The sequence below is a fragment of the Eptesicus fuscus genome, chromosome 7 (genome assembly GCF_027574615.1).
Source record: "Eptesicus fuscus isolate TK198812 chromosome 7, DD_ASM_mEF_20220401, whole genome shotgun sequence".
NCBI classification, from domain to species: domain Eukaryota; kingdom Metazoa; phylum Chordata; class Mammalia; order Chiroptera; family Vespertilionidae; genus Eptesicus; species Eptesicus fuscus.
In genome coordinates, this window is record NC_072479.1 from 85,828,409 (window position 1) to 85,853,741 (window position 25,333).

Genomic DNA, 25,333 nt, shown 5'->3' on the forward strand with positions numbered 1-25,333 from the left:
ATACAGGAAAATATTTTCAGTTATTCTTCCAGGACTGGCTCTTCATCTGCAAACCAGTGATAGCCCTAAAGTCAAAAACCTATTAGTTGAGTCCATTGTCATTTCTACAGAGGACTACTGAATTCTGAAACTGCTTCCACACTTAAGGTAGGCATATGTAACAGAGGACTTTCAGGCTCACTGACTTAGAGTAAAATATCTATTTGGGGTCTGTGCAGTATTGCTTAAATTGTCATTTCCCTTACCAACTATTCATGCAAAAGACAAGAGAAATGCCATAAAAGGTGCTGTGGGGAAATGGAAGGAGGGAGTAAAACAGAGAAGGGATTTAAAAGCCGATTAGCTGCTTTATAGTAAAACCCAAAGAAAGTGAGCACTTACAGGAATGTGGGTTTTATCCCTCCAAGAATTCTAGTTACCCCGCCAGGAATTAACCTTGATCCCTTTACTGTAATTAGGCCCCTGGGCGCAATGACCCTTCCAGAGAACATTCAGAGACTTTTAGTTTGTTTAGACATCTGGTGGGGGTGGAACTTCCTGTTTGTTCAGAGAGCAACAAAAGGCCTGGTTGCTCTGAGGAAGGCTTGGGACCAGACCAACTACAGGGAGTCAGGCACAATACAGTCTGGTCTCCTCAGGTGTCTTCTCCCTACAGCATGGAGAAGAACAAACTCCATCCAAGTCTTATTGTCCTTTTGCTGGTCTTCCTACCTGCAGATGCCTCAGTTTCTGGACAACCGTGAGTTTCTCATAGAGCATAAACTTAAAGAGTCCTTTCCTTCCTTTTATTTTTTTTTTCTGCTTTGAATTGAAATGCTCTGTGAGCAGCCGTGTGTGTGTGTGTGTGTGTGTGTGTGTGTGTGTGTGTGTGTGTGTGTGTGTGTTTTAAACTCTTGCTTGGTTCATTAAAATGCACTTTTAAGAGTTAAGAAAAAGAATTCTTTCCTTTATTTTAGATTCTTCTTTATGTCATTCATTTATCTTCCTTATGAAACTGTCACTTTCTTATCTCTAAGGTCTCTTTCAAAGATGATATTTTATAAATCTGGTTTATTCATTCTTTAGTTTTTCTTAACCATTTTTCTCATATTCTCTGGAACTCTGAATTTCTAAATTATCCAGATATATACTAGGACTTTCTAAGGGGCATTAAAAATGTATAGTTTTAGTGGTATCAGCTGTCAGATTCTCACATTCATATTGATCTGCTGGAGACCATGCTATTTATTCTTCCTTACCTCCCCTTTCTTAATTACCCATCTTCCACTTGATGAGAGAAAAACTAATCTTTCCCTCAGTCAAATGTTACTGTGGAGCATTGTCCTGGAGTATAAAAATCATCAGGGTGCCAAAGAAAGGAACAATTTGAAATACTGATGTTGATTTTTGATAAAGCAAAGGATTCTAAGGAAAGGGGAAAAATCCTTTAGTAGATCATGTGGTGACAATTTATTTGTTTCAACAAAATTGAAGGAAGACCTAAAGGAAATAACCAGCTGAAAGATGATTAGAAGCAATTCTTTTTTTTTTTTAACAAATTGGTGTTGCTTTATTCTTTTTAAAAATATATTTGTATTGATTTCAGAGAGGAAGAAAGAAGAAAAGAGGGATAGAAACACAATGATATGAGAGAGTCATCGATCAGCTGCCTCCTGCACGCCCCCACTGCAGATCGAGCCTGCAACCTGGGCATATGTCCTGATCAGGAATCTAACTGTGACCTTCTAGTTCATAGGTCAATGCTCAACCACTGAGCCTTACCGACTGGGTGAAGCAATTCTTGATAAATAGGGCACTGGGTGATTTCTAGCATTTAATGTAGAAGGTTTACAAGAACTGGTAATAAGAATATAATAAGGATATAATATGTATGCATTATAATTTACAACATATATTAATTTGTTTTTATATATTTTGTTATATGCGTAGGACTTTTGAAAATAACTTAATCAGGAAGAAAGTGTTCAATATTTACAACTTGAGGGTCACATTACATATAAAAGAAGAGTTAAAGTTAAATTTATATACCCACATATAATATTATATTTATCAGTATATATGCATATATATACTTGTATATAAAAAAGCAAGAGTGATCCATAAAATATTTTGAAGCATAAAAATCTTAGGATAAACTTTTGTGTAGTAATTGGCATGAGGAAAAGGGAAAAGATGTTAAATTTCTGATCATTACAACAAAAACATTTTGATTTCTTTTTAAAATATGTTTTAAAATTTATGTATTGATTTCAGAAAGGAAGAGAGAGTGAGAGAGGGATAGAAACATCAATGATGAGAGAGAGTCATCGATCAGCTGCCTCCTGCATGCCCCTTACTGGGAATCAAGCCTGGAAACCCGGTCATAAGCCCTGACCAGGAATCTAACCGTGACCTCCTGGTTCATGGGTCGACATTCAACCACTGAGCCATACCCGCTCAGCATTGATTTATTTTTAAAATAAGATATATTGGGTATCTTATGTCTATGATATTTAAGATTTCATGGAAAAGTTATACAAGAATATGTTTTATCTTAAAATGTCATCATAGAGCCCAGTGGGTGTGGCTCAGTGGTTGAGCGTCCACCTATGAACCAGGAGATCACAGTTCGATTCCTGGTCAGGGCACATGCCCAGGTTGCAGACTCGATGTTATCGTGAAAATATGTAAGGACTGCATGCTGTCTAAAAATTATTATAAGAGTTCTGTAAACAAAAATCCTGGGTGAAAAAATGGTGAAAGGATTAAGCTGTAACAGTCCAGTGATAGCCAGAAGGAAAGGGGGCTGGGGGAAGTGGAAAAGAACATTTGAAACCTGTATGGTTTTGTTAACCAATGTCACCTAATAAACTCAATTAAAAACTGTTTAAAAACTACAGGGTCAATAAAAGTATATATGAGGGTATTGGAAATGTTTCTGTTTTGCTCATGAGTTACCAAAACTCAAAAGTCAATCACTAGAAGACCATTTTTGAGTGGAGCAATTGTCTAGCCAGGAGTTGAAAGGCAAATATTTAAAGTGCAAACATCCAGGGTTATGTAACACCCTAAGGTTTCATTAGTTGCTTACCACATCTGAAACCTTAAATGAAGGACTCACTTGCTTTAAGTCTCAGATTCCACATCTGTAAAGTGGAAAGCAAGTACTTGCCATACCATTTTTCTCAGGGCTGTTGAAGATGATAGGTAGGTAGGTAGATAGATGATAGATACATACATAGATAGATAGATAGATAGATAGATAGATAGATAGATAGATAGATAGATAGATAGACAGATAGATACAGATATAGATATAATATATTAAATGAAAGTTCTGTAAATTGATTGGTTTTTCAGTGTTTCACCTGAAAGCTTGTTTGCTTTCTATAAAAAATCCTAATGTAAAATAGATTTACAACATAAATATATATAATTAGCATATTTCCGTATTTTAATTCAGATGCCTACATTTTTTGGTTTCTTAAAGGAAGGTAAACCTACTAATTTTAATCTATTTAAGGCTTACCTCAAGCAAAATATTCCCTGCCATAGCACTGGTGATGGATAGGGGAATAATTCTCATATATGCTGTTCAATAGCAAAGATTAATTTCATGCTTATCAATATGTCTTCTCTTGGTATCGAACTAATGATAGTACCCACAATTTCTATAGAAAATATTGCTGTTGATAACAATGCCTCTCCTCTAATTGGACTTCCCCATTTCCAGGCAATATATGGCGTTGGTCCCCTCCCTGCTCCACTCTGAGACCCCTGAGAAGGCCTGCATCCTTCTGAGCCACCTGAATGAGACAGTGACTGTAAGTGCTTCCTTGGATTCTCTCAGGAAGAATGAGAGCATCTTCACTAACCTGGTGGTAGAAAAGGACTTATTCCACTGTGTCTCCTTCACTGTGAGTACGGCTGTTTGGCTGAATATACTTGTTTCTGTTAGTCGGGGTCACAGGGATCCAGAATCCAGTCAAGATAAGGCTCTGAGAGCCTGGCAAGGACTTCAGAAAGGAATGTAAATGCAGCAACCAAGTACAGAAAGTAAGCAGCTATGCAAGAATTTATGAGATACAAATATTTATAAGCATATTTAAACCAACTTAATGATCAAAGAAAGTTTCTATTAGAAAAAAAAGCAGCATGCACTAGATAAAGGGAAAAGGTGACTTCTTAAAATTAAATGAGAAAAACATATTAAAAAAGCAAACTAGGCCAATATTCAACATAAGCCTCCAGTGGTGGGCTGACAAGAATACATCACCCCATACTCTTTCTAAGAGTGGAAGTTATAGAAATTACCATGAGCAAATATCCAATAACTCTTCAGTGTTGCCCATATATAAAATGCTCACAACCTATAGTAATAAAATATTGTAGTTTTCTTCCTCATAGGCTTAAATATGCTTTTACCATGCCCTGTCAGCACATAAAAACTTGGTCCACTTCAGTGTATAACTGAATCAAGACTGATCTATAAGGTGATGTGAATCTCATTTATGACCTTTCTTACTGAGGTATTTTCCTCCATCTTATGTCCTGTCTCCCTACTTGTAAAATAACAAGAGTAATTTCTGTCCATGCCAATTTTCTGTGATAAAAATGAGGGAATGAAGTTAAGTAAAAGAGGCAATATCTCCAGGGAGGCGTGGAACAGGGATGGAGGAGGAAACATTGAAGACTGAATGGATTCTCCGGATCTCGCCTGTATTTCAGGTCCCAAGAATTTCATCCAATGAAGAGGTAATGTTTCTTTCTGTCCAAGTGAAAGGAGCAACCCACGAATTCAGAAGGCAGACCACAGTGGTGGTTAAAAACCAAGAGAGCCTGGTCTTTGTCCAGACAGACAAACCTATCTACAAACCAGGACAGACAGGTACAAAGGGGCCAACAGTCAGGACAACTTCAAAAAGGAAAGATCCTCCCCTACGTATTTCCCAGTCAAAAGCCCTATAATACTGGTCTCTTAATAGTTTGTCTTACCAGCCTATAGGCCTGGTTTAAGATTTCTAGTGATAAAAAATATTTCTGTTTCAGTGAAGTTTCGTGTTGTTTCATTGGATGAAAATTTTCACCCCCTGAGTGAGTTGGTGAGTCTCCTAATATCTATACAGAATCATTATTATCTGGGTAACCTGGTTGGGAGTCTGTTTTGGGTGCTGGGGGAGGATCAGGGAGAGGAGAAATCTGGTATCGATAACAGTAATTTCTGGCATTACAATCATGTAAGATCCTCATTTTAAACAGTATCCCTGGTCAAGAGAGTAGTTAAGTTTTTCTGTCTTGGTACTGAACTTAGGCAATTGTCACTCAATTAAACTTAGAAAGTTCTCAATCTCAAATATATAAAGATATGAAATATATGTCTCAACTGTATACACATATATACTTTTGTATCTATTCCTTATTAGAAAGTAAGCTCCTTGATAGCAGATATATTATTCTTTTGTGCATTGCATTCCCAGAACCTATAGTGACCCACAGCACATAGTAGGCACTTAATAAATATTATTTTTTAATAATGAATAAACATTGATAGCAGAGGAGCTATTGCCATTCTTCTTTATTCTTAGAACGACCTAAGAATTCTGTGATCCATCTTAATATTTGGGTCTGAACATAGTTACTTATAGTTCTACTAGAGGCCCTTTGCACGAAGAATCGTGCAATAGACCTTCCTTCACCTGGCTACTGGCACCAGTTTTCCTTCTGCCTTCTTTCAGGATGGGGGCTTGGACCCCAGCAGTGGCGGCGGCAGCGTGGGGGGGGAGCTGCCGGGCCCCACTCCGCCATCCATGATTGGGGCGTCGCCACCGCCCAGGTCCCTCAGTGATAAGAGGGACCTGGGCGCCACCGCTGCTCTGACCGTGATCACTGAGGGGCAGGATCGGGCACCGCCGCCGCTCCCACCGCGCCTCCCCCCGGCCCCATCGGTCCCCCCTCAGCGGTGGCCGATCCAGCCGTTGAGAGTCACGGGGGGCGGGACTCGCGAGTCCCACCCCCCGCGCCTCTCAACGGCTGGATAGGCCACCCCGAGTCCCACCCCCCAGCCTCCTGCCGGCCCAATCGTGGGTGTAGTGGAGTGATGGTTATTTGCATATTACCCTTTTATTAGGTAGGATTACACTTTGATTGGTTGAATGAATGACCAGATGATTAGACACTTAGCATATTAGGCTTTTATTATATAGGATTGGTATTTTACTTCTCAGCCTATAAAATTTCAAATCAAAAGAGTGTACTTCCCTGGGATGCCATACACATTTAAGTAATGTTAGTAAATCCCATTCCTAATGTATGGTAAGTGCATATATGTATTTGTTGCTGACAGCCTATTACGTTCTTATCATTATTTATTAACTAGCGTTCCCGTTGCAGGAAAAATCCTGCAATAAGATTTCCTGCTGCACTCTACCCCGCCTCCACTCCTCCCTTGTCGCCCGCCCCGCCTTCTCCACCAGCCCGCCTGCTTTTCCCTTCACCCCTGGCCCTGCCTTCACTCCTCCCTTCTCCTCCCCCCGGCTTGCTTGCTTCTCCAAAGCTTTACTCCCTTCTGCAGCTCTTGGCTTCTTTCAACGCTGTCTTGATATGCAAATTAGCCACCATCTTTGTTGGAGTAATTTGCATGCTCATCCTGATTGGTTGGTGGACGTGGCTTGGCTGGTGGGCATGGCTTGGGCATAGCGAAGGTGTGGTCAATTTGCATATTTGTCTATTATTAGATAGGATTGCTTTTAAATGATTAGTTAAAAGTTCTGTGAAACTTAACATGTAATTTGTTATGTGTTTTACTACAGGTAAAGTTATTTTAGATAAAACTATCTTGCTTATAAATCAGAATTGAGAATATTTGTGAACAATTCTAAACTCCTTTATTTCTCTTTTCTCTTTCAGATTCCACTAGTATGCATTGAGGTAAGTGAAACAAAGCATTCCATTATTACATGTAAAGTAATAAATTTAGGGAAAATGTTCTTATTTGAGAGATTCTAACAATATTCCAGAAACTTGTCATTAAGGGAGAAGCCTTCAAACTCATATAACACAGATGGTTCTAACTCATCTCCCCTCCCCACTCCTTATGACGATCCCATTTTCCTCTTTGTGAATAACATAGAGTTTCTATAGATTCCCTAAATTGCCTCTAATGCTCTAAGCTCTTTTGTAATTTTCAATTAATGTATCTATAGGACCCCAAAGGAAATCGCATCGCACAATGGCAGAAGCTCAAATTAGAGAGTGGCCTCAAGCAATTGGCCTTTCCCCTCTCATCAGAGCCATTTCTGGGCTCCTATAAGGTGGTGGTACAGAAAGAATCAGGTGAAATGACAGAGCACCCCTTCACCGTGGAGGAATTTGGTATGAATTATGGAAAATCATGGAATATTTTTCTTAATATTTAAACTTCTCAGGCCTAGAATTTGAGCTTATTTTGAATCCTTTCACTTTTCCTGGGTGACAGTGGGGTTGGAGTAGAACCAATTATATACCTTACTCCCATTAAGACAATTAATGCTTTGTGAATAGGACTTCATATAACTTAGTTATATTTATAGCAATTTTTCATCTCCAAAGAAATAGAAAACATCCTTGTTTTAGTAGAATCTTCCTAATTCATTAAGGTTACAAGGGTCTGTCTCGTTCTTCAACCTGTCTCCATTTGAGTAAGGTAGAAGTATTGGATAAGAGAGCTGCCTCTTCAGGAGCCTAAAGTATTATTAGAGATGTATTACAAAGAACCTGAAAATACTAATTCCCCAGAAGTTGAAAACTAATCACAAACTTCCTTTATCTCCTATCAACAGTTCTTCCCAAGTTTGAAGTGCAAGTAACAGTGCCAAAGATAATCACTATCTTGGACGAAGAGGTGAATGTGTCAGTGTGTGGCCTGTGAGTGTTTTGGGATTTTTTTTTTAATCTTGGGGGGGGGGATTATTTTTAAAAGACTCACCATTTGGGATATTTTGACTAGTGTTTCTAGGAGCAGTGACAGCACAAATACTTGAAATACATGAGAGCATCTCACCTCTAGAACTTTCCTCTCCTGTTGCCTTCCTATTTCCCCTTCTTATTTTCTTTCATGATCTTACCAGCATTATTATAACTATCATGGCACAGGCAACTGTCCCTACAGAGACTAGGCTACAAAAGATAGTTTTTTAGATGAAAATTAAAAATTAAGAAGAAAAAAAGGCATGATAAAAGAAGACTATAGTAAGTTTCAGCATATTGCACTGGAGAATTCTAGAAGAGAAGGGTCATTACTTGACTGTGCTCAATAATGTTTGAGCCTGCAAATGGGAAGTGCAGATTAGAGGGAAGAGAAGGGAGTAAATATACTATAGCTAAAAGAGGAAATATTCATAGATATAAAATGTGGATTTTCCATGTCTACTTTGATTCATTTGGCGATGTTCTTATGACAGATACACTTATGGGAAACCAGTTCCAGGACATGTGACCGTGAGCATGTGCAGAAAGTATCATAATCCTTCTAACTGTTTTGGTGGAGAGTCACAAGCTATCTGTGAGAAATTAAGTCAGAAGGTAGGTGGAAAACTCTTCTAGGGACCAATGACAAAGGCATTGTTAATAAGCAGCGAGTCACAACGTGGTGCTAACTCAGGAAGATAGCACCCTATAAGAGAATTCTATGCTAGCTATAATCATTTCTTAAAAATAAGTGAATTAGCACAGTAGGAATTATGTCTTTCTTATAATTGTCTATTATGGATGTTCTTGGTGCAGCAAACACACAGCATGATAGAAGCTGAGCCAACTCCAATAACTGGTATCCAAAGCCATCTTTGGCATCCATTTGTATGAAGGAAAGAGAAAAAAGAATACCTTTTAACTACCTTGTCTGGGAGGAATGTCAGTTTCATTCTTTCTATGAGCAAGAATGTGTCACATGGCCCACTTAGATACCAGAGAGGTAGGAAACACGGTTCCCAGATAGGCAGCGACTTTCTAGCCATAGCTGTACCCTATGGAAGGGGAGCCAGACTGGTGAAGGGTTAGCTGCCTATTACAGTAAAACTTATCCCCGAAATTCTAGTGCATTTCTATCTCATTCACTCTAGGAAATCTCAAATACTAAGGAATACACCTGTCAATTATAAACCAGATACTGTTGTAAAATGTAATAATAACCAATCCCTAGAGGTATTGCATTCTTATAGGAAATACCTAAATTATGTTCCCTGTCCTGCAAAAGTCCCACCAGATTAACTGACCCCTGGTCTGTCTAGTATTACGTTCTTGTATTTTATGTTATCCTCTCCTAGCTCAACAGCCAGGGCTGCGTCTCTCAGCAAGTAAAAACCAAGGTCTTCCAGATGAAGAGAGAAGGTTATAAAATGGAACTTGAAGTGGAAGCCAAGATCAAAGAAGAAGGAACAGGTTTGTGTACCATGTGGTTATGGGAGAAAAGGCAATGGGCATTGATGTATATTCTTTGCCAAAGTATGATTTGAGAGGGGGAAGGTAGTATAAAAAATTCAGGCAGATCATCCTTCCAAAAAAATGACTTTTTTTTATTCTTCTTTTTTCAGAGGTGGAGTTAACTGGAAGAGGGCTCAGTGAAATAACAAGAACTATAACCAAACTCTCATTTGTGAAAGTGGACCCACACTTCAGACAAGGGATCCCCTTCTTTGGGCAGGTGGAGTATTTTTCAATGCACAAACCAAACTGTGCATCATCATCTAATAAGCACAGCATATTCTGCTAAAACTATACCTGATTATTGTTACCTGCTGATTAATACAAGCAAAGGTATGAAACCATATAAAAACACATCTGTTCCTCTGTAAATTTGTATAGGAAATCTATAAAATCATTCTAAAGCACCCACAAAATTAGAATGTTTTTTTGTCACTTCTGGAACAGCATTGTGTGGTGTTACTCAATCTCCTTTCCACAGTTTCCCAGGCAGTCTCATATTTTTATGATATTTTCTCACAAGCATCTCGGAATTTATGGTGGCCACAAACATTATCCTTCCAACACAAATTTCACATGGCAATGAGTGGGTAGATGGTTTCAATTTTGATTTTGAAGCATAAAAGATGCTACTATACCTAGAATTTCTTTCATGGATATTGTATTTATAACACTTTTTCTATAGATGCAAGTAAAACAGTATACACAATGGTAAAATACTGCCATTTAAGATTCCCAGCTTTTAAAAATATAAATTTTCTCACAGATGTACAGAGAAATACTTTATTGTTATTTTTCTAGCATAGGCAGATGTGCAAATGGACCTTTCTGACTCCAGGAGCCTGAGATAACAGTTGGATGTAGCTCATGTATAATTACTGTATGTCATAGTCTTAATGGAAATGCTATAAAATTTCAGCTGCAGAGAGTGTGAAAGACAGAGGGACTAGACTCCACAAAGGAGTGGTGGAGTGAATTTTAGAATGTTTTGATTATGTTATGACAGCAAACATATTCAGAAACTTTGGTCACATCCTAAAATGGAAGTACATGTCATGTTTTTACATTTCTCAGGTATATTGTACATTTTTATGCTTTAGGCCTGCTAAATAATCGTTCCATTAGTCATAAGACTCATCAGAGGAGAAAAATCAGAATTTTATCCTTCTCTTTGTACATGTAGCTGACAGTTCAGTGGCAAACTTAGATTTTGTTCATCACTTACAAATGCTGATCCAAGTCTGCTCCTGTGTTCTTGCTGACATAATTAGTAACTTATACTGGGAAAGAATCAACATCTTCATGATAGGAACCAGATGACTCATCTGCTGAGTTTAATATTAACAGTAATGTGATGGCTACAAGCCTTTATTAGGATGGTGTGCTTCTTCTCAATTTTACATTTTTACATGGCAAGTGCCTCATAAAATCTGCCTACCTTCCAAAGGACTGAAAATTTAGCTTGACAAGCCGATATCATGCATAAAACAACTAGAGAAGCACACCGGACAATGTATTCATTGCTCACTTGTACACTTATTATACAGAACACGACACCACAGAAAGTTAGTTGTCCGCCACACAATAAGAGGAGCTCAATTAGATTTGGGAGTGGGTCAAAAATTTTCAACGCTGTAGGATTCTTGTGCTCTGTGATTCTGCCAGAGTAATATATGATACACAGCCCCAGAATACATTTTTCAGGTCACCCCAATTACGATCTCCATCACGCTCTATCCTTTTACACTGCTTTATTTTTTTTTAATTTTTCAATTACAGTTTACATTCAATATTATTCTGTATTAGTTTCAGATAATACAGCATAGGGGATGGATAATCATGTATTTTACAGAGTGGTCCCCATGATGTTTCAAGTACCCACCTGGCCCCATACAGTACTGCTTTATTTTTCTTCTGAGGACTGATTACTACTAAATAAGTGTATATTACTTATGCATTTATTTAACATCTGTCCCTCACTAGACTGTAAGCTCTATGGTGGAAGGACCTTTGTTTTGTTCACTGCTACAGCTTCAATGCTTGGAAATGTGTTCAACATATAGGATGCACTCAATAAATACTTCTGATAAAATAATATGTTGGGTGCCCATTGGAGATTAGCCATATAACTGATCCACAGCTTTTAATCTTCAGGTGCGCCTCGTGGATGGGAAAGGTGTCCCCATGCGAAATAAACTCATCTACATCGCAGCAAATGCCGCTAACCATGCCTCCAATGCCACCACTGACCAGTTTGGCCTAGCGCAGTTCTCCATCAACACCACCAACGTTAAGGATTCCTCCCTCTCTGTCAGGGTAAGGTTGGAAAGAAGTTACCAATAACATGAAGTAGCCTTGAAAAATGCTTGCAACCTAAAGTGATGGGATCTCCAAGTTTGTTCAGTTCTGTGGAGAGAAAAACACTAGAAACTAGAAACCAATTTAAGGTCAACTTTGAAAAACTTTATTAAAAAGTTCTTGTGGTTAGAAGTGTGGGATCTTCTTGTATACTATTACTGGGAATATAAAACGGTGCTATAGAAAACAATATGGCTATTTTTCAAAAAATTAAAAATGGAAATACCGTATGATCTCATAATCCCACTTATGGGGAATATAGCCACAAGAATTGAAAGTAGTGTCTCAAAGGCATATTTGCACCCATGTTCATAGCAGCACTAGTCACAAAGTGAAAGCAACCCAAATATCTTTGAACAGATGAATGGGTAAATAAAATGTGGTATATACATATAATGGAATAAAATTCATCTTTGAAAAGGAATGAAATCCTGTCACATGCTATAATATAGATGAACTTCGATGACATTATGCTAAGTGAAATACCCGGTCACACACACAAAAAAAAAAAAAAAACACAAACAAATACAAATACTGTATGATTCCACTTATACTATGTATCTAAAATAGTCAAAGTCATAGAAATGTAAAGTAGAATGGCGGCTTCCTGTGACTGGAAAGGAGAAATTAGAAATTGTTGTTTAATGGATGTAGAATTTTAGTTTTACAAACTGAAAAAATTTTGAAGATCTGTTGTACATTACTTAACACTACCAAACTGTACGTAAAATGGTTAAAATGGTAATTTTATGTTGTGTGGTTCTTACCACGATTTTTTTTTAAAGGTGTAGGTTCCATAATCAAATAAATAAGATTTAAAATCCTGGATCAACTCTTTTTAAGAGCAAATAACTAAAAACCTCTATACTTCCTTTTCTTACCTGTAAAATGGCACAACTCTTAGAATTGTTGTGAGATTAGAGATATTACATATTAAATCACATAGTAAGCCCCTTTAACTGTTAAATATTGTTACTGTAAAAGCCCATTTTAACATTAGCATTTTAACTCCCTAAATTATTGTCCTTACTTTATTTTTGTCCTGCTATTCAATTTTCTCCACAGTCTCCATACCCACATCGTTTGTTTTTTATAGCATACAGTCCTCTATTCATCAATGAAGATGTAGATATACATTTATGGACATATGGCTACACAATAGATATTATAGTAATAGTGATGAAAAACACCTACCTGTTGGAATTTTTCATATAAATATAAAAAGGGATAAATAATATTTTATTAATTAAGCTATAAATAGTTGTCATAAAAGCCTATACCTCTAATAAGTGAAAATTGAATGTTTACTCATTTATTTTATTAAGAAGTATCTCAGATACCTTCTCTGTACCAGGCACTGTGCTAGTCCTAAAAAATGAAAATATTATTTTTAAATGCTTACTCTTTTTAATGAGTATTTATATGTTATCACTGGAACATACATTGAGATATGAAAAAAAATGGTTGGCTGACCAAAGATTCACTCATGCCACTTAGGAGGTGAAGATGTGGATAGTGGAAGCCTGAAAAAAAAAAAAACTAACAACTTCTACATGGAGAAAAATTGAAATACAACCCAAATAATTCCTATGAAGCTTAAGAGTCCAGAATCACAAGAAGCATTAAAAAGAATCCATTTAAGACAGCTCAAGAGAGGTGGACTTTAGCCAATTTACCAACTCAACTCTTGAACTAATGCTATTTATGGAAAGTATTCTCAAGACCCTTAACGTTGCAATATTACATTTACTCATAATACCTATTTGCAACTCATCATGAATGAGGCATTAACTTTAATTTGTGAATGTGATTCTTCAGTTTTTGGACATTATTTAATCTCCTCAGGAGGTTTCATAGTGTCTCTGTCTGCACATAAGTGGCCAAAGAAATGTCGAGCAAGCTAGTCAGAGCAAAGGATGTCTCCCTTTATGGTCTTCAAAAATATACACAGAAACCCAAGGAACCTCTTCAATGTAACGGCACAAACCATGCCTGCAACAGAGATAAACCAAAAAAGGAGGGGGGCTTCTCTCTCACTCTTTACTATGGAGCGAAAGACTTCTAGGTGCATAACCATTATTGCTTGTCTCATTTTCGGTTCTTATAAGTGTATTTCTAATAGCACATGATCTCACTCATCTAGGGGAAATAATGAACAACATAGACTGATGGACAAGAACAGACCCAGAAACAAGGAGGCATGGATCAGACTGTTGGGCCTCAGAGGGAGGGGAGGGGAAGGTGGGGGTAAAGGGGAGAGATCAACCAAAGGACTTGTGTGCAAGCATATGAGCCTAACCAGTGGTTAAGGACAACAGGGGGGTGGGGGCATGTGTGGGGAGGGGTGGGGGATGGGAATGGGGGGATGAGGACAAATATGTGATACCTTAAGCAATAATTTAAAAAAAAAAAAAGACTTCTAGGTGCTAGTTTAGGTAGGACAGTCAACTAATACAGTTATGTGAGGACATTGATTCTCTATGAGATATAAATTATACAATAATACTGTTTTTTTTTCTAATTCATTAGGTCAAATACACGGATCACAGCCACTGTTATGACCACCGATGGCTGTCAGAAGAGCACAGAGATGCTTATCACACTGCTACTCGTGTATTCTCTCCAAGCCAGAGCTTTGTCCACCTGGAGTCCATGTCTGATGAACTGCGCTGTGGCCAAATTCAAACAGTCCAAGCACATTATGTTCTGAATGGACAGGTCCTGAAGGAGCTAAAGGAACTCACGTTCTATTACCTGGTGAGAAGGAGGATCACAGCACTGAGTCATCTGAAGACAAATGCTTTCTGTGGGGCAAGATTTATGAAATGCTTGAGAAAGTCTGTTTCTCTTTTGAAAGTTTGACTTCTTGTAGAGTTAATTAATTCTTGCAAGCAGGGGTGCAAAAAAAAAATAAATAAATAAGCCTGTCACATAGAGGACAAGATTTGAGGTAAGATCCTTTTCATTGGCTTTTTTTTTCCCCCCCCTCCCAGATAATGGCAAAAGGAGGCATTGTCCGAACTGGGTTTCATGTACTGCCTGTGAAGCAGGAAGACAGTGAGTATTTTCATAATTCCACATTCCCACCTCACTCTGACACATTCAACCTTACACTGCAGAAATATCAGGATTTGTTTCAAATAAAGAGAGGCAATCTACATATAACCCCAATAAAGAAGAAGTTGAGCCCTAGCTGATTTGGCTCAGTGGATAGAGTGTCGGCCTGTGGATTGAAGGGTCCCAGGTTCAATTCCGGTCAAGGGCACATGCCTGGGTTGCCGACTTGATCCCCATTATGGGACGTGCAGGAGGCAGCCGACCAATGAGTCTCTCTCATCATTGATGTTCCTATCTCTCTTTCCCTCCCTTCCTCTCTGAAATCAATAAAGATATATTTAAAAAGAAGAAGTTGAGAGGAGAAAAATGTCTTTTTTTCACCCAATATTTCTTTTCCTTCAGTGTATTCTGTTCAGATTATTTAAAATGTAGATGTAGTGTTTCTTATAATCCATTCTTATTCCAAACTTTCAAACCATAAATATTCATGGACCACCTTTGCAAAACATTTCAAAATAGTTTTAATCAATGGACTGAAGGTAAAATTTGGGAGTGCTTTCTATGTACTAGGTTTTGTGCTGAGTTATTTATATTTGTATATAATTTTTCCTCTTCAAAGATAGTTACAATTTATGAAGAATTTAATTGGGTACTTCCACCATTGAATTGGACTCTTCCCATGAACAAATATGGAACAATAAATCTCTGATGATTTCTCCTATTCCAAGGAAATCTGAAAGAACACTTACTAGAAAACTAACTGTGACCTGCTCTTCTGTTGCTTTTTCATAGCAACACAGAAGATGTACAGAAGTTTGATGAAACCTCTGAAGAATCTATGTAGACATCAAAAAATAACTTCCAAAGAAGCACCATGTTCCTCTTAAGAAGAAAAAAAAATAGAATATGCTGTTCATAGAGGTTTAAAAAGGACATAAGGATAAATACAATGTGTTAAACTCTTAATATTATAATTCACAACTTCACCTTCTATTTCCCTTCTCTAATGTGAGGTCTAGATCAAATGGCAACCAAGATGTCTCCATACACTTACATAGCATCAGAATTTTATATAAGAACTTTAAAATTGGTGATAAATCATCATTTAAGAAAGAAAAAGGGGACTTTTAATAAGGCTTCTTTTTCCCTAAAGCTAGAGTTCTTAGAGATATAGAGTTCTTAGGGATAGTCATCCATTTGTTACACGCTGTTTAATATATCTATTACACCTAATAGAAATGGTATTAACCAGACCACGCTCCTAAATGGCTTTGTGCGATAGAAAACATCCATGTTAGCCCTGGGGATATATCTAACCTGCAATCCCTTCTTCATTGTCTCTGTGCTCCAGTGAAAGGCCATTTTTCTGTGTTGGTCCCTGTGGAACCAGACATCGCTCCAGTCGCTCGATTGCTCATCTATGCCGTTTTACCTGATGGGGAAGTGGTTGGGGATTCTGCAAAATATGAGGTTGAAAACTGTCTGGCCAACAAGGTGGGTGCTTCATACCATAAATTTTTCACATTAAATTAGAAGTTACTATCATTATTATTTTCTACATGCGAGCATTGGGACTAAAGGGGTTAAATGAACTCCTACAGGACTTCAGCAAGGTAATGGCAGTCACATTAAGAAGCCATGTCACTCTATGGATGAGGACAGTGGAGGGGGGTGAGGGGGTAAGGGCAGAGGGTGGGTTGGGAACCAAGTGGAGGGGAGCTATAGGGGGGTGAGGGGAAGAGGAACAACTGTAATAATCTGAACAATAAAAATTTATTTAAAAAAAAAAAAAGAAGCCATGCCACTGGACTCCTAGTGCAGAATTCTCATGTATTATCTCTTACCATATGATATGATTCAGATTACCTTGTTCCCTTCTCCTCTGATGAAATGTTGGGGAATAAGTTTTTAAGACTACTAAAAAGCCAAAAGAAAAACACAAGAGCATCTAGAACTATTTGCATTCTACCTTGCAGTGAACGAACATTACACTGTATATCAAAGATAAAAATGGCATCTCAAATTTAATAAGCTGTAAAAATAATTAGATGTCATTATAATGGCTTACCTGGTTCTTGGAAATCAAAGTGAAGTGTAGGGGACAAAAAGCCTCGGGTCTCACATAGTGCCAACCACTGCAAAGTCAAACAAAGTGATTATGCATTGAATGTAAGCAGCACCTAGAAAAGGCAGGTGACCCAACCAGCATGGCCCAGTGGTTAAGTATCGACCTATGAACCAGGAGGCCATGGTTCAATTCCTGGACAGGGAACATGCCTGGGTTGTTGGCTCCATCCCCCGTGTAGAGCATGTAGGAGGTAGCTGATCAATATTCTTTCTCATCATTGATGTTTCTCCCTCTCCCTTCCTCTCTGAAATCAATAAAAATATTTTTTTAAAGAAAATGCTGGTAAATACATGATTAAGTCAGGAAATTTGTTTTTCTGATCTTTCTCTCCACTTTCACAGGTGGATTTAAGCTTCAACCCAGAACTGAGTCTTCCAGCCTCACACGCCCACCTGCGAGTCACAGCTTCTCCTCAGTCGCTCTGTGCCCTCCGTGCAGTGGACCAAAGCGTGCTGCTCATGAAGCCTGAGGCAGAGCTCTCCCCATCCTCGGTGAGTTCCCTCAGCCTGGGTCAGGAAGGGCCAGGTAAGGTTCTCCAAGCAAGAAGAAATGCCTTTTTGAGTAGATAGGATCTGTTACAATTATATTCATCTGGGAGTAAATCGTTTTGAGCTTTTTCAGGTACACTTTTTTTTTTGGTGAGAAAGGTATTACATATGAAGCTAGATAGATGGATAGATTATAATCCTATCTAATAAGGAGGTAATATGCAAATTGACTGTCACTCCAACACACAAGATGGCTGCCCCCATGTGGACACAAGATGGCCGCCACAAGATGGCTGGCAGGGGGCGGCAGTTGTGAGCAATCAGGCCAGCAGAGGAGGGTAGTTAGGGGTGACAGGGCCTTCGGGGTAGGGTAGTTGGGGGCAATCAGGCCTGCAGGGGAAGGCAGTTAGGGGTGACCAGGCAGCAGGGAGGACAGTTGGGGAGGACCAGGCCTGCAGGGGAGGACAGTTGAGGTGGGGGACTAGGCCTGCAGGGGAGGGCAGTTGGGGGCAACCAGGCCAGCAGGGGAGGGCAGTTAGGGCTGACCAGGATAGCAGAGGAGGGAAGTTAGGGGTGACTGGGTCAGCAGGGGAGGGCAGTTAGGGGTGACCAGGCTGGCAGGGGAGGGCAGTTAGGGGCATTCTGGCTGGCAGGGGAGCAGTTAGGTGTCGATCAGGCTGACAGGGGAGTGGTTAGGGCAGTGATGGCGAACCTATGACAACCGTGTCAGCACTGACACGCGTAGCCATTTCTGATGACACGTGGCCACGATGAAACATTTGCTGCTCCTGAGGATGAAACATTTGCGACTAGAGTCTTGGAGTTAGTTTTTTCCTCAAAGTGACACACTACCCGAATTATGCTCAGTTTTTTGGCAAAGTTTGACACACCAAGCTCAAAAGATTGCCCATCACTGGGTTAGGTGGTGATTAGGCTGGTAGGCAGAAGAAGTTAGGGGCAATCAGCTAAGCAAGCAGGCAAGCGGTTGGGAGCCAGCAGTCCTGGATTTTAAGAGGGATGTCCGACTGCCCGTTTAGGCCCAGTCCCAGACTGGAGAGTGTGCAGGCTTGGCTGAGGAACACATGCACCAGGCCTCTAGTATATATATAAAATCATATTACATCCCAAGTCCCTAAAGTCCTAGAACTTTATGAAACCAATAATGGAGTTTTCTAACGAGTTTTAACATTTTGAAAAGCCTAATGAAATTAGTATCTTTATTTATATTAAGAATGTACAGGTTTAGGAAAGAAATGGGGAAAAAAATAGATACAGAGGCAAAGAAGCATTGAACAGACTGCCAAACTACAGTGGGAAAGCAGAGGAGGTTGAGGGGGGTGCTGTAGGAGATCAACCAAAGGACTTGTACGCATGCATATGGGCATAACCAATGGATGCAAGACACTGGAGGGGGGGGGGGGCAAGTGAGGGCATGTACTGGGGGGGGTAGGAGAGGAAGGGGGAGGTCAATTGGGGGGGGAGGAGACATATGTACCACTATTTGTAATACTTCAAACAAAAAATTTTTTTAAAAAAAAGAATGCACATGTTTAAAAAAAAAAAAAAGACTGCACAGGTTAAATGAAATATCAAATTTCTATTTTCATAGAAATTATATCAGTTGAAATATTGGATAACCTGATTTGAACACAATTTCTAAAGAAAGATGTTGTAATGTCTGAAAAGTAAAAATTAAGAAAAATAAATTACTATATGATAAATGACAATAAATGAATTTTTTTTAAATATTGGGCTAACAAAATATAGCAAAAGGGTATGCTGGTGTGGAACAATAAGAAACTACTTAACAACATGTTCTAATAGTCACTTGCTCATATCTTAAAATGTTTAATATGTGATCAATTGGAATAACCTCTTATTGATGTTTTTACCATCAAAATTTTACAAAGGGAAATTTATATTTTTACTTCCCTAAAAGAAAAACTTATAAAAAGGATTACTTTTTGGTCCTTCTAGTGAAATTTATTTGAAAGTATTAGAATACTTCTAAAGGAAGTATCAAGTACATTTCAATAGTGGGAATAAGGGGATATGTGAAATGACATCAATGTTTTGTGTTTGCATAACAAAATGTTATAGTTCTCAAAGTTTTAATTATAACAACCCTGGTGGGTAGAAAAAGTAGGAAATCCTATTAATTTGTTAATAATAAAGCAGAAGCTTTCAAGTATTGAGTAGTAGGCCTGAGTGAGAACGCTCGTTCTTCTCAATCCTTGATAGTGTTTTACTAATGAAACACTTTGCTTCAGATAGCATAAGCCATTCATCCAGCACATATTTAGTGCCTAATATGTCCTAGGTTTGTCTACTGTGTGTTGAAGTTCTAGGTATCTAGTAGTGAATTACTGGAAAGACAAAAATCCATGCTCATGTGGAACTAACATTTTCATAGATTAGATAGACAATAATTCTGTCATATTCCTTTGGAAAAAAATAAGCAGAGAAGGAATATGGAGAAGTGTCTAATTTCATTACTCACTTTGCTAATCTAATCAATCAATTTTAAACTCCTGTTCATATAATTTACTTTTATATCTGTCTTACTCTTCCTTTTCTAATGAATTTGAAAACATCATTTTCAGTATTTTACAGTTCAAGTTTTATGTATTTGTAAAGATCTGGAGCATTTTGTTCCCATGAATAATACCTAAGAAAATACTACCCTGTTAGAGAATATATACTTCTTTGTGTACCTGTTTAGAACATATTTCCATTAACTTTGTTATACACTGAGTCAGTTGCTAACCACCAGCTAGAGACAAAGCTATCATTTCATTCTACCATCTTAAAGCTTTGTACAATGTCTCAAGTATAGCAGATCTCAATTTCTCTTAATAGTTATATTTCTTTCTACCATAGAGTCTAAGGTTTGCCTTTGAACTATGAAACAAAGTATTATGATCCTTGTTTATATGGCAATGTTTCAGGGTTTGTTTGTTTTCCCTAAAATTTTTATTTTCAAAATCATATATATATACATATATATATATATATATATATATACACACACACACATATATATATACATATATACATATATATGTATATATATGTGTGTGTATATATGTATATACATGTATATATATGTGTGTGTGTGTGTATATACACACACACACACACACACACACACACACACACACACACTAGGCCTGGTGCATGAAATTTGTACACTGGGCGGGGGGGAGAGTTGTCCCTCAACCCAGCCTGCACTCTCTCCAATCTGGGACCCCTTAGGGGATGTCCGACTGCCGGTTTAGGCCCAATCCCATTGTGAACATCCTGCTCACAATCTGGGACTGCTGGCTCCCAACCGCTTGCCTGCCTGCCTACCTGATTGCCCCTAACCACTTCTGCCTGCCAGCCTGATCACTCCTAACCACTCCCCTCCCAGTCTGATTGATGCCTAACTGCTCTCCTGCCAGCCCGATCGCCCCCAACTGCCCTCCCCTGCCAGCCTGGTCCCCCCCAACTGCCCTCCCCTAGAGGCCTGGCCCCCTCAACTGCCCTCCCCTGCAGGCCTGGTCCCCCCCAACTGTCCTCCCCTGCTGGACTGGTCTCCCCTAACTGCCCTCCTCTGCCAGCCATCTTGTGGCCATCTTTTAACCACATAGGGGTGGCCATCTTGTGTGAGGGTGTGATGGTGAATTTGCATATTACCTCTTTATATTATCTACACTAATAAAAGAGAAACATACAAATTAACCATCACTCTGCTACACTACCAGCCAATCAGGAGCGAGTATTCAAATTAACCCAACAAAGATGGCACGGCCATGGAGCTGGAGCGAGCAGGAGGCTTGGATTGCCCCCGACGATGGAGGAAGCCAAGCTTCCCACCTGCCCTGGCTGACCCTAGCCTCCACTCAAGGCTACAAAGTTTCAATTATAGAAAATAAATAAATCCCAGATACCTGCTTCCAGCAGGCCCTGGCCTCCACTCAAGGAGGCGCTGAGAAAAAAAAAAAAAAAAAGCCCCTTACCCAGGCTGGCCACACCCCCATGGGGTGAGTGTCCCACTGGGGGTCTTGGCCAGCCTGCAAATAGCCATCAGCCCCTCACCCAGGCTGTAGGATATCCTTTGAGGGGTCCCAAATTGGAGAGGGTACAGGCCAGGCTGAGGGACAAACACCCGTGCATGAATTTCGTGCACTGGGCCTCTACTATATATATATGTGTGTCTAAGCGACCATTATGACCACATGACCAGAATAACTGGAACGACCAGTCAACCAGTTGCTATGACACACACTGGCCACCAGGGGGCAGATTCTCAATGCAGGAGCTTCCCCCTGGTGGTCAGTGTGCTCCCACAGCCAACCTCCTGCGGCCCCTCCCCCTGGCCGGCCAACCCCCATCAGCTCCTGGTGTTAAACCATTAGTAGAGACCTGCTTCTGGGTCGGAGTTTCGTATGTAGCAGAGAAGCTCCCTCGCTGTGATCTATTGAAAGTCAGCCCTCGACACAAGGGTTTGTCTCACTCCCATCTTCTCCCTTCCCCAGGGGTGGGCCGGGCCGCGCGCCCACTGCAGTGGCAGCACAGTGGCAAGGGAAAGAGAAGGGCAGGGAGAAGTGGGGAACTGTGCAGTGGTGGGGCGCCAACAGTGGCATCAGTGTACGTTACTTCCACCCCTGGCCCAATGACTGTCACCTCCTCTCCTGACCCTACCGGGGCCCTCAGGCTGGGACAGGGAACCAGGGGTGGGAGGTGGCAGATGCGGCCCCTTCCCCAGGGGGCCAAGGGCCAGCTCCCTCTTTGGGGCTGGAGGTCAACCTCCCACGGTCCCTCTCCCCTCCCCCACCAAATGAATTCATGCACCAGGCCTCTAGTCTTCTTTATAAAATATCTAAGCAATGAAGATCCTCAAAGACTAATGGTAATTATTCTTTTCTTTTATCCTTGCACATAAGAAAAATAGACCACAAATCAGCTTGTCCTTTGTCCTTTGCATTTCTACAGGTTTATAACCTGCTACCAGTAAAGGACCTCACTGATTTCCCTGAAAGTTTGAATCAACAGGAGGAAGCTAATGGTGACTGTGTCAGTGACCAGATCCACATCAATGGAATCATCTATTCCCCAATGTCAAGTACAAATGAAAAAGATATGTACAGCTTCCTACAGGTAAATTTCTTCTATTGTAGCTGGTCAGTTCCTAAGGTTTACAAACTATTATATATATTCTAAAAATTATTTACTTAATGCCTTCATATCATAGAGAGATCAAGTGACTTCTCCAAGGTCACTATAAGTAGCAGATCTACTAATAGCAAAGAGCCAGTACTGTAACTTTTTGGACTACTAATCAAGTTTTCTTCTTTTTACTGAAATTCATTTCCTTATTATACTTATAAATATCAAATATCCTCTCTAATAAAATGGTAATATGCAAATTAACCATCACTCCACTACATAAGCCACGCCCACCAGTCAAGCCACATCCACCAGCCAATCAAGGTGAGTATGCAAATTAACCCAAACCAAGATGGCTACAGCCACAGAGAGCAAGGTTTCCCAGGTAACAGAGGAAGCCAAGCTTTCCATAGCCGTTGCAGTCCTAAGCCTCCACTCAAGCTACAAAGTTTCAATTAAAAAGGTAAACAAATTCAAATAAATGGTGGCAGAATGGAGCTTGAGAGAGCAGGCCAGGGTTGCCGTCGGCAACAGGGGAAGCAAAGCTTTCCGCACACCCTGGCCGGGCTCACCCGCTTAAAGCTACAAAGTTTCAATTGTAGAAGGAAAATAAATCCCAGATACCAGGGCCTCAGCTTGGGTTGCCAGGGGGCGTGGCCGGCCTGCAAACCACCACAGGCCCCTTGCTCAGGCCGCCCCACGCCCCAAGGGAACCCCACCCTGATCCGGGACACCCTTCAGGGCCAATCAGCTGGCCCCCACCTGTGCCCCAGGCCTCTATCCTATCTAATAAAAGAGTAATATACAGATTGATCATCACTGCAACACACAATATAGCTGCCCCCATGTGGTCAAAGATCCTGCCCCCATGTAGACACAAGATGGCCACCACAAGATGGCCAGCAGGGGAGGGCAGTTGGGAGGCACCCGGCCTGCAAGGGAGGGCAGTTGAGAGGGACCAGGCTTGTAAGGGAGGGCAGTTGGAGGTGATCAACCCTGCAGGAGAGGGCAGTTAGGGGTGACCAGGCTGGCAGAAGAGGGAAGTTGGGGGCAAACAGGCTGGCAGGGGAGCAGTTAAGCATCAACCAGGCTGGCAGCGGAGTGGTTAGGGGGTGATCAGGCTGGCAGGCAGAAGCGGTTAGGGGCAATCAGGAAGGCAGGCAGGCAAGCAGTTGGGAGTCAGCAGTCCTGGATTGTGAGAGGGATGTCCGACTGCCCTCCAGGAGTCCCAGATTGGAGAGGGTACGGGCTGGACTGAGGGATAACCCCCCACCGTGCACGAATTTCGTGCACTGGGCTTCTAGTATAAAATAATTACTGTTCAAAATGTTTTTAGAAAATGAAGTTACCTCGGTAGGTATACTTACATCCCTTATACAAATGTAAATATTAAGAGTTTAGTATTAGCTCTAGCCAGTTTGGCTCAGTGGATAGAGCGTCAGCCTGCGCACTGAATAGCCCCAGGTTTGATTTGGTCAAGGGCACATGCCCGAGTTGTGAGCTCGATCCCCAGTAGGGGGTATGCAGGAGTCCACTGATCAATGATTCTCTCTCATCTTTGATGTGTCTCTATCTCTCTCTCCCTCTCCCTTCCTCTCTGAAATCAATATAAAATGTTTTTTTTTAATTTTTAAGTTTTATATTAAACTAATTAGATTGTTTATTAATTTCAATTTTTAAAAGTATGTGCCTATATATTTTATAATATTTTTGTACTGATTAGGTGATAATTTTCTTCACAGGATATGGGTTTAAAGGTGTTTACCAACTCAAAGATTCATAAACCCAAAGTGTGTCCATACCATCACCCCGAACACTATGCAGTTGGAAGTGCTGCAAGATTATACGATTATTCAGGTAAAATGATAATAATAAATTGCCTAATATATTGAACCAACTAAAAGGAATTATTCGAAGATAAAATCTGATTAAAATCAACCAAAAAGGAACTTGTGATTCAGATATATCAAGGTTACATAGCAATATGACCCCCAAAATTCTGATTGTGTCAAGCCCCCACATACGTAAAGCTGAAGAGAACACAAGGCAGATTGTGAAAAGTGTTAAAAGACAGGGGGAGATGTGCAGAATAAAAGAAGGGATTGATCCTGATTGAGGAATCGGGAAAGCCAATCATAAAGAATTTGTATCTAGTACGTAAAAATATGTGGAGTTCAAAAAAGAAGAGAAAGTTTTCAGGCATAGGATCAGTGTAAACAGAAACAGAAATGTTCACAAGTCGGGGCTATATTCTCACCAATCAAGTGAAGAAGTTCCTTAATGGCCCAATAACATCAGGCAATATTCGTGTTGAAATAACACTCACTTGTCAATGATATGGGCTGTTTCTTTGATGAGCCAGATAGTAATCAATCATTTGCTTCTAGTCCGAGATTGTCAAATCATGGTTGAATACAGGTTGAGTACAAACCAAAGAGTTTGTCAAATATCAAGAAAAAAATTTGCCCTAGCTGGTTTGGCTCAATGGATAGAGCATCGGCCTGCGGACTGAAGGGTCCCAGGTTTGATTCCAGTCAAGGGCACATGCCCAGATTGGGGGCTTGATCCCCAGTAGGAGGCATGTAGGAGGCAGCCAATCAATGATTCTCTCTCATCGTTGATCTTTCTCTTTCTCTCCCTCTCCCTTCCCCTCTGAAATCAATAAAAATATTTTTAAAAGGAAAAAAATTCAATGATTGTCAGCTTACACCTTGGC

At 40.0% G+C, this 25,333-nt stretch overlaps 1 protein-coding gene and 1 long non-coding RNA gene across 2 annotated transcripts in view; one reads left to right on the forward strand and one right to left on the reverse strand.

Moving 5' to 3' along the window:
- The first annotated feature begins 602 nt into the window (after nt 1-602).
- Nucleotides 603-25,333, forward strand: part of LOC103285401 (alpha-2-macroglobulin) — a 49,523-nt gene continuing 24,792 nt past the window's right edge. Inside the window, exons 1-17 of the mRNA XM_054719281.1 lie at nt 603-739; nt 3,713-3,896; nt 4,708-4,867; nt 5,029-5,081; nt 6,886-6,906; nt 7,182-7,350; nt 7,797-7,881; nt 8,418-8,538; nt 9,279-9,393; nt 9,546-9,655; nt 11,590-11,751; nt 14,323-14,550; nt 14,787-14,850; nt 16,202-16,344; nt 17,320-17,469; nt 22,444-22,608; nt 24,360-24,474. Of these exons, the coding sequence (XP_054575256.1) occupies nt 657-739; nt 3,713-3,896; nt 4,708-4,867; nt 5,029-5,081; nt 6,886-6,906; nt 7,182-7,350; nt 7,797-7,881; nt 8,418-8,538; nt 9,279-9,393; nt 9,546-9,655; nt 11,590-11,751; nt 14,323-14,550; nt 14,787-14,850; nt 16,202-16,344; nt 17,320-17,469; nt 22,444-22,608; nt 24,360-24,474 (2,128 nt within the window). The 5' untranslated portion in view covers nt 603-656. The remainder of the gene's footprint in view (nt 740-3,712; nt 3,897-4,707; nt 4,868-5,028; nt 5,082-6,885; nt 6,907-7,181; nt 7,351-7,796; nt 7,882-8,417; nt 8,539-9,278; nt 9,394-9,545; nt 9,656-11,589; nt 11,752-14,322; nt 14,551-14,786; nt 14,851-16,201; nt 16,345-17,319; nt 17,470-22,443; nt 22,609-24,359; nt 24,475-25,333) is intronic.
- LOC129149825 (uncharacterized) lies at nt 16,174-17,454 on the reverse strand. The gene is made up of 3 exons (XR_008556641.1): nt 17,371-17,454; nt 16,919-16,985; nt 16,174-16,306 (listed from the first exon to the last, which is right to left on the reverse strand). It is a non-coding gene; the product is annotated as an uncharacterized LOC129149825 (long non-coding RNA).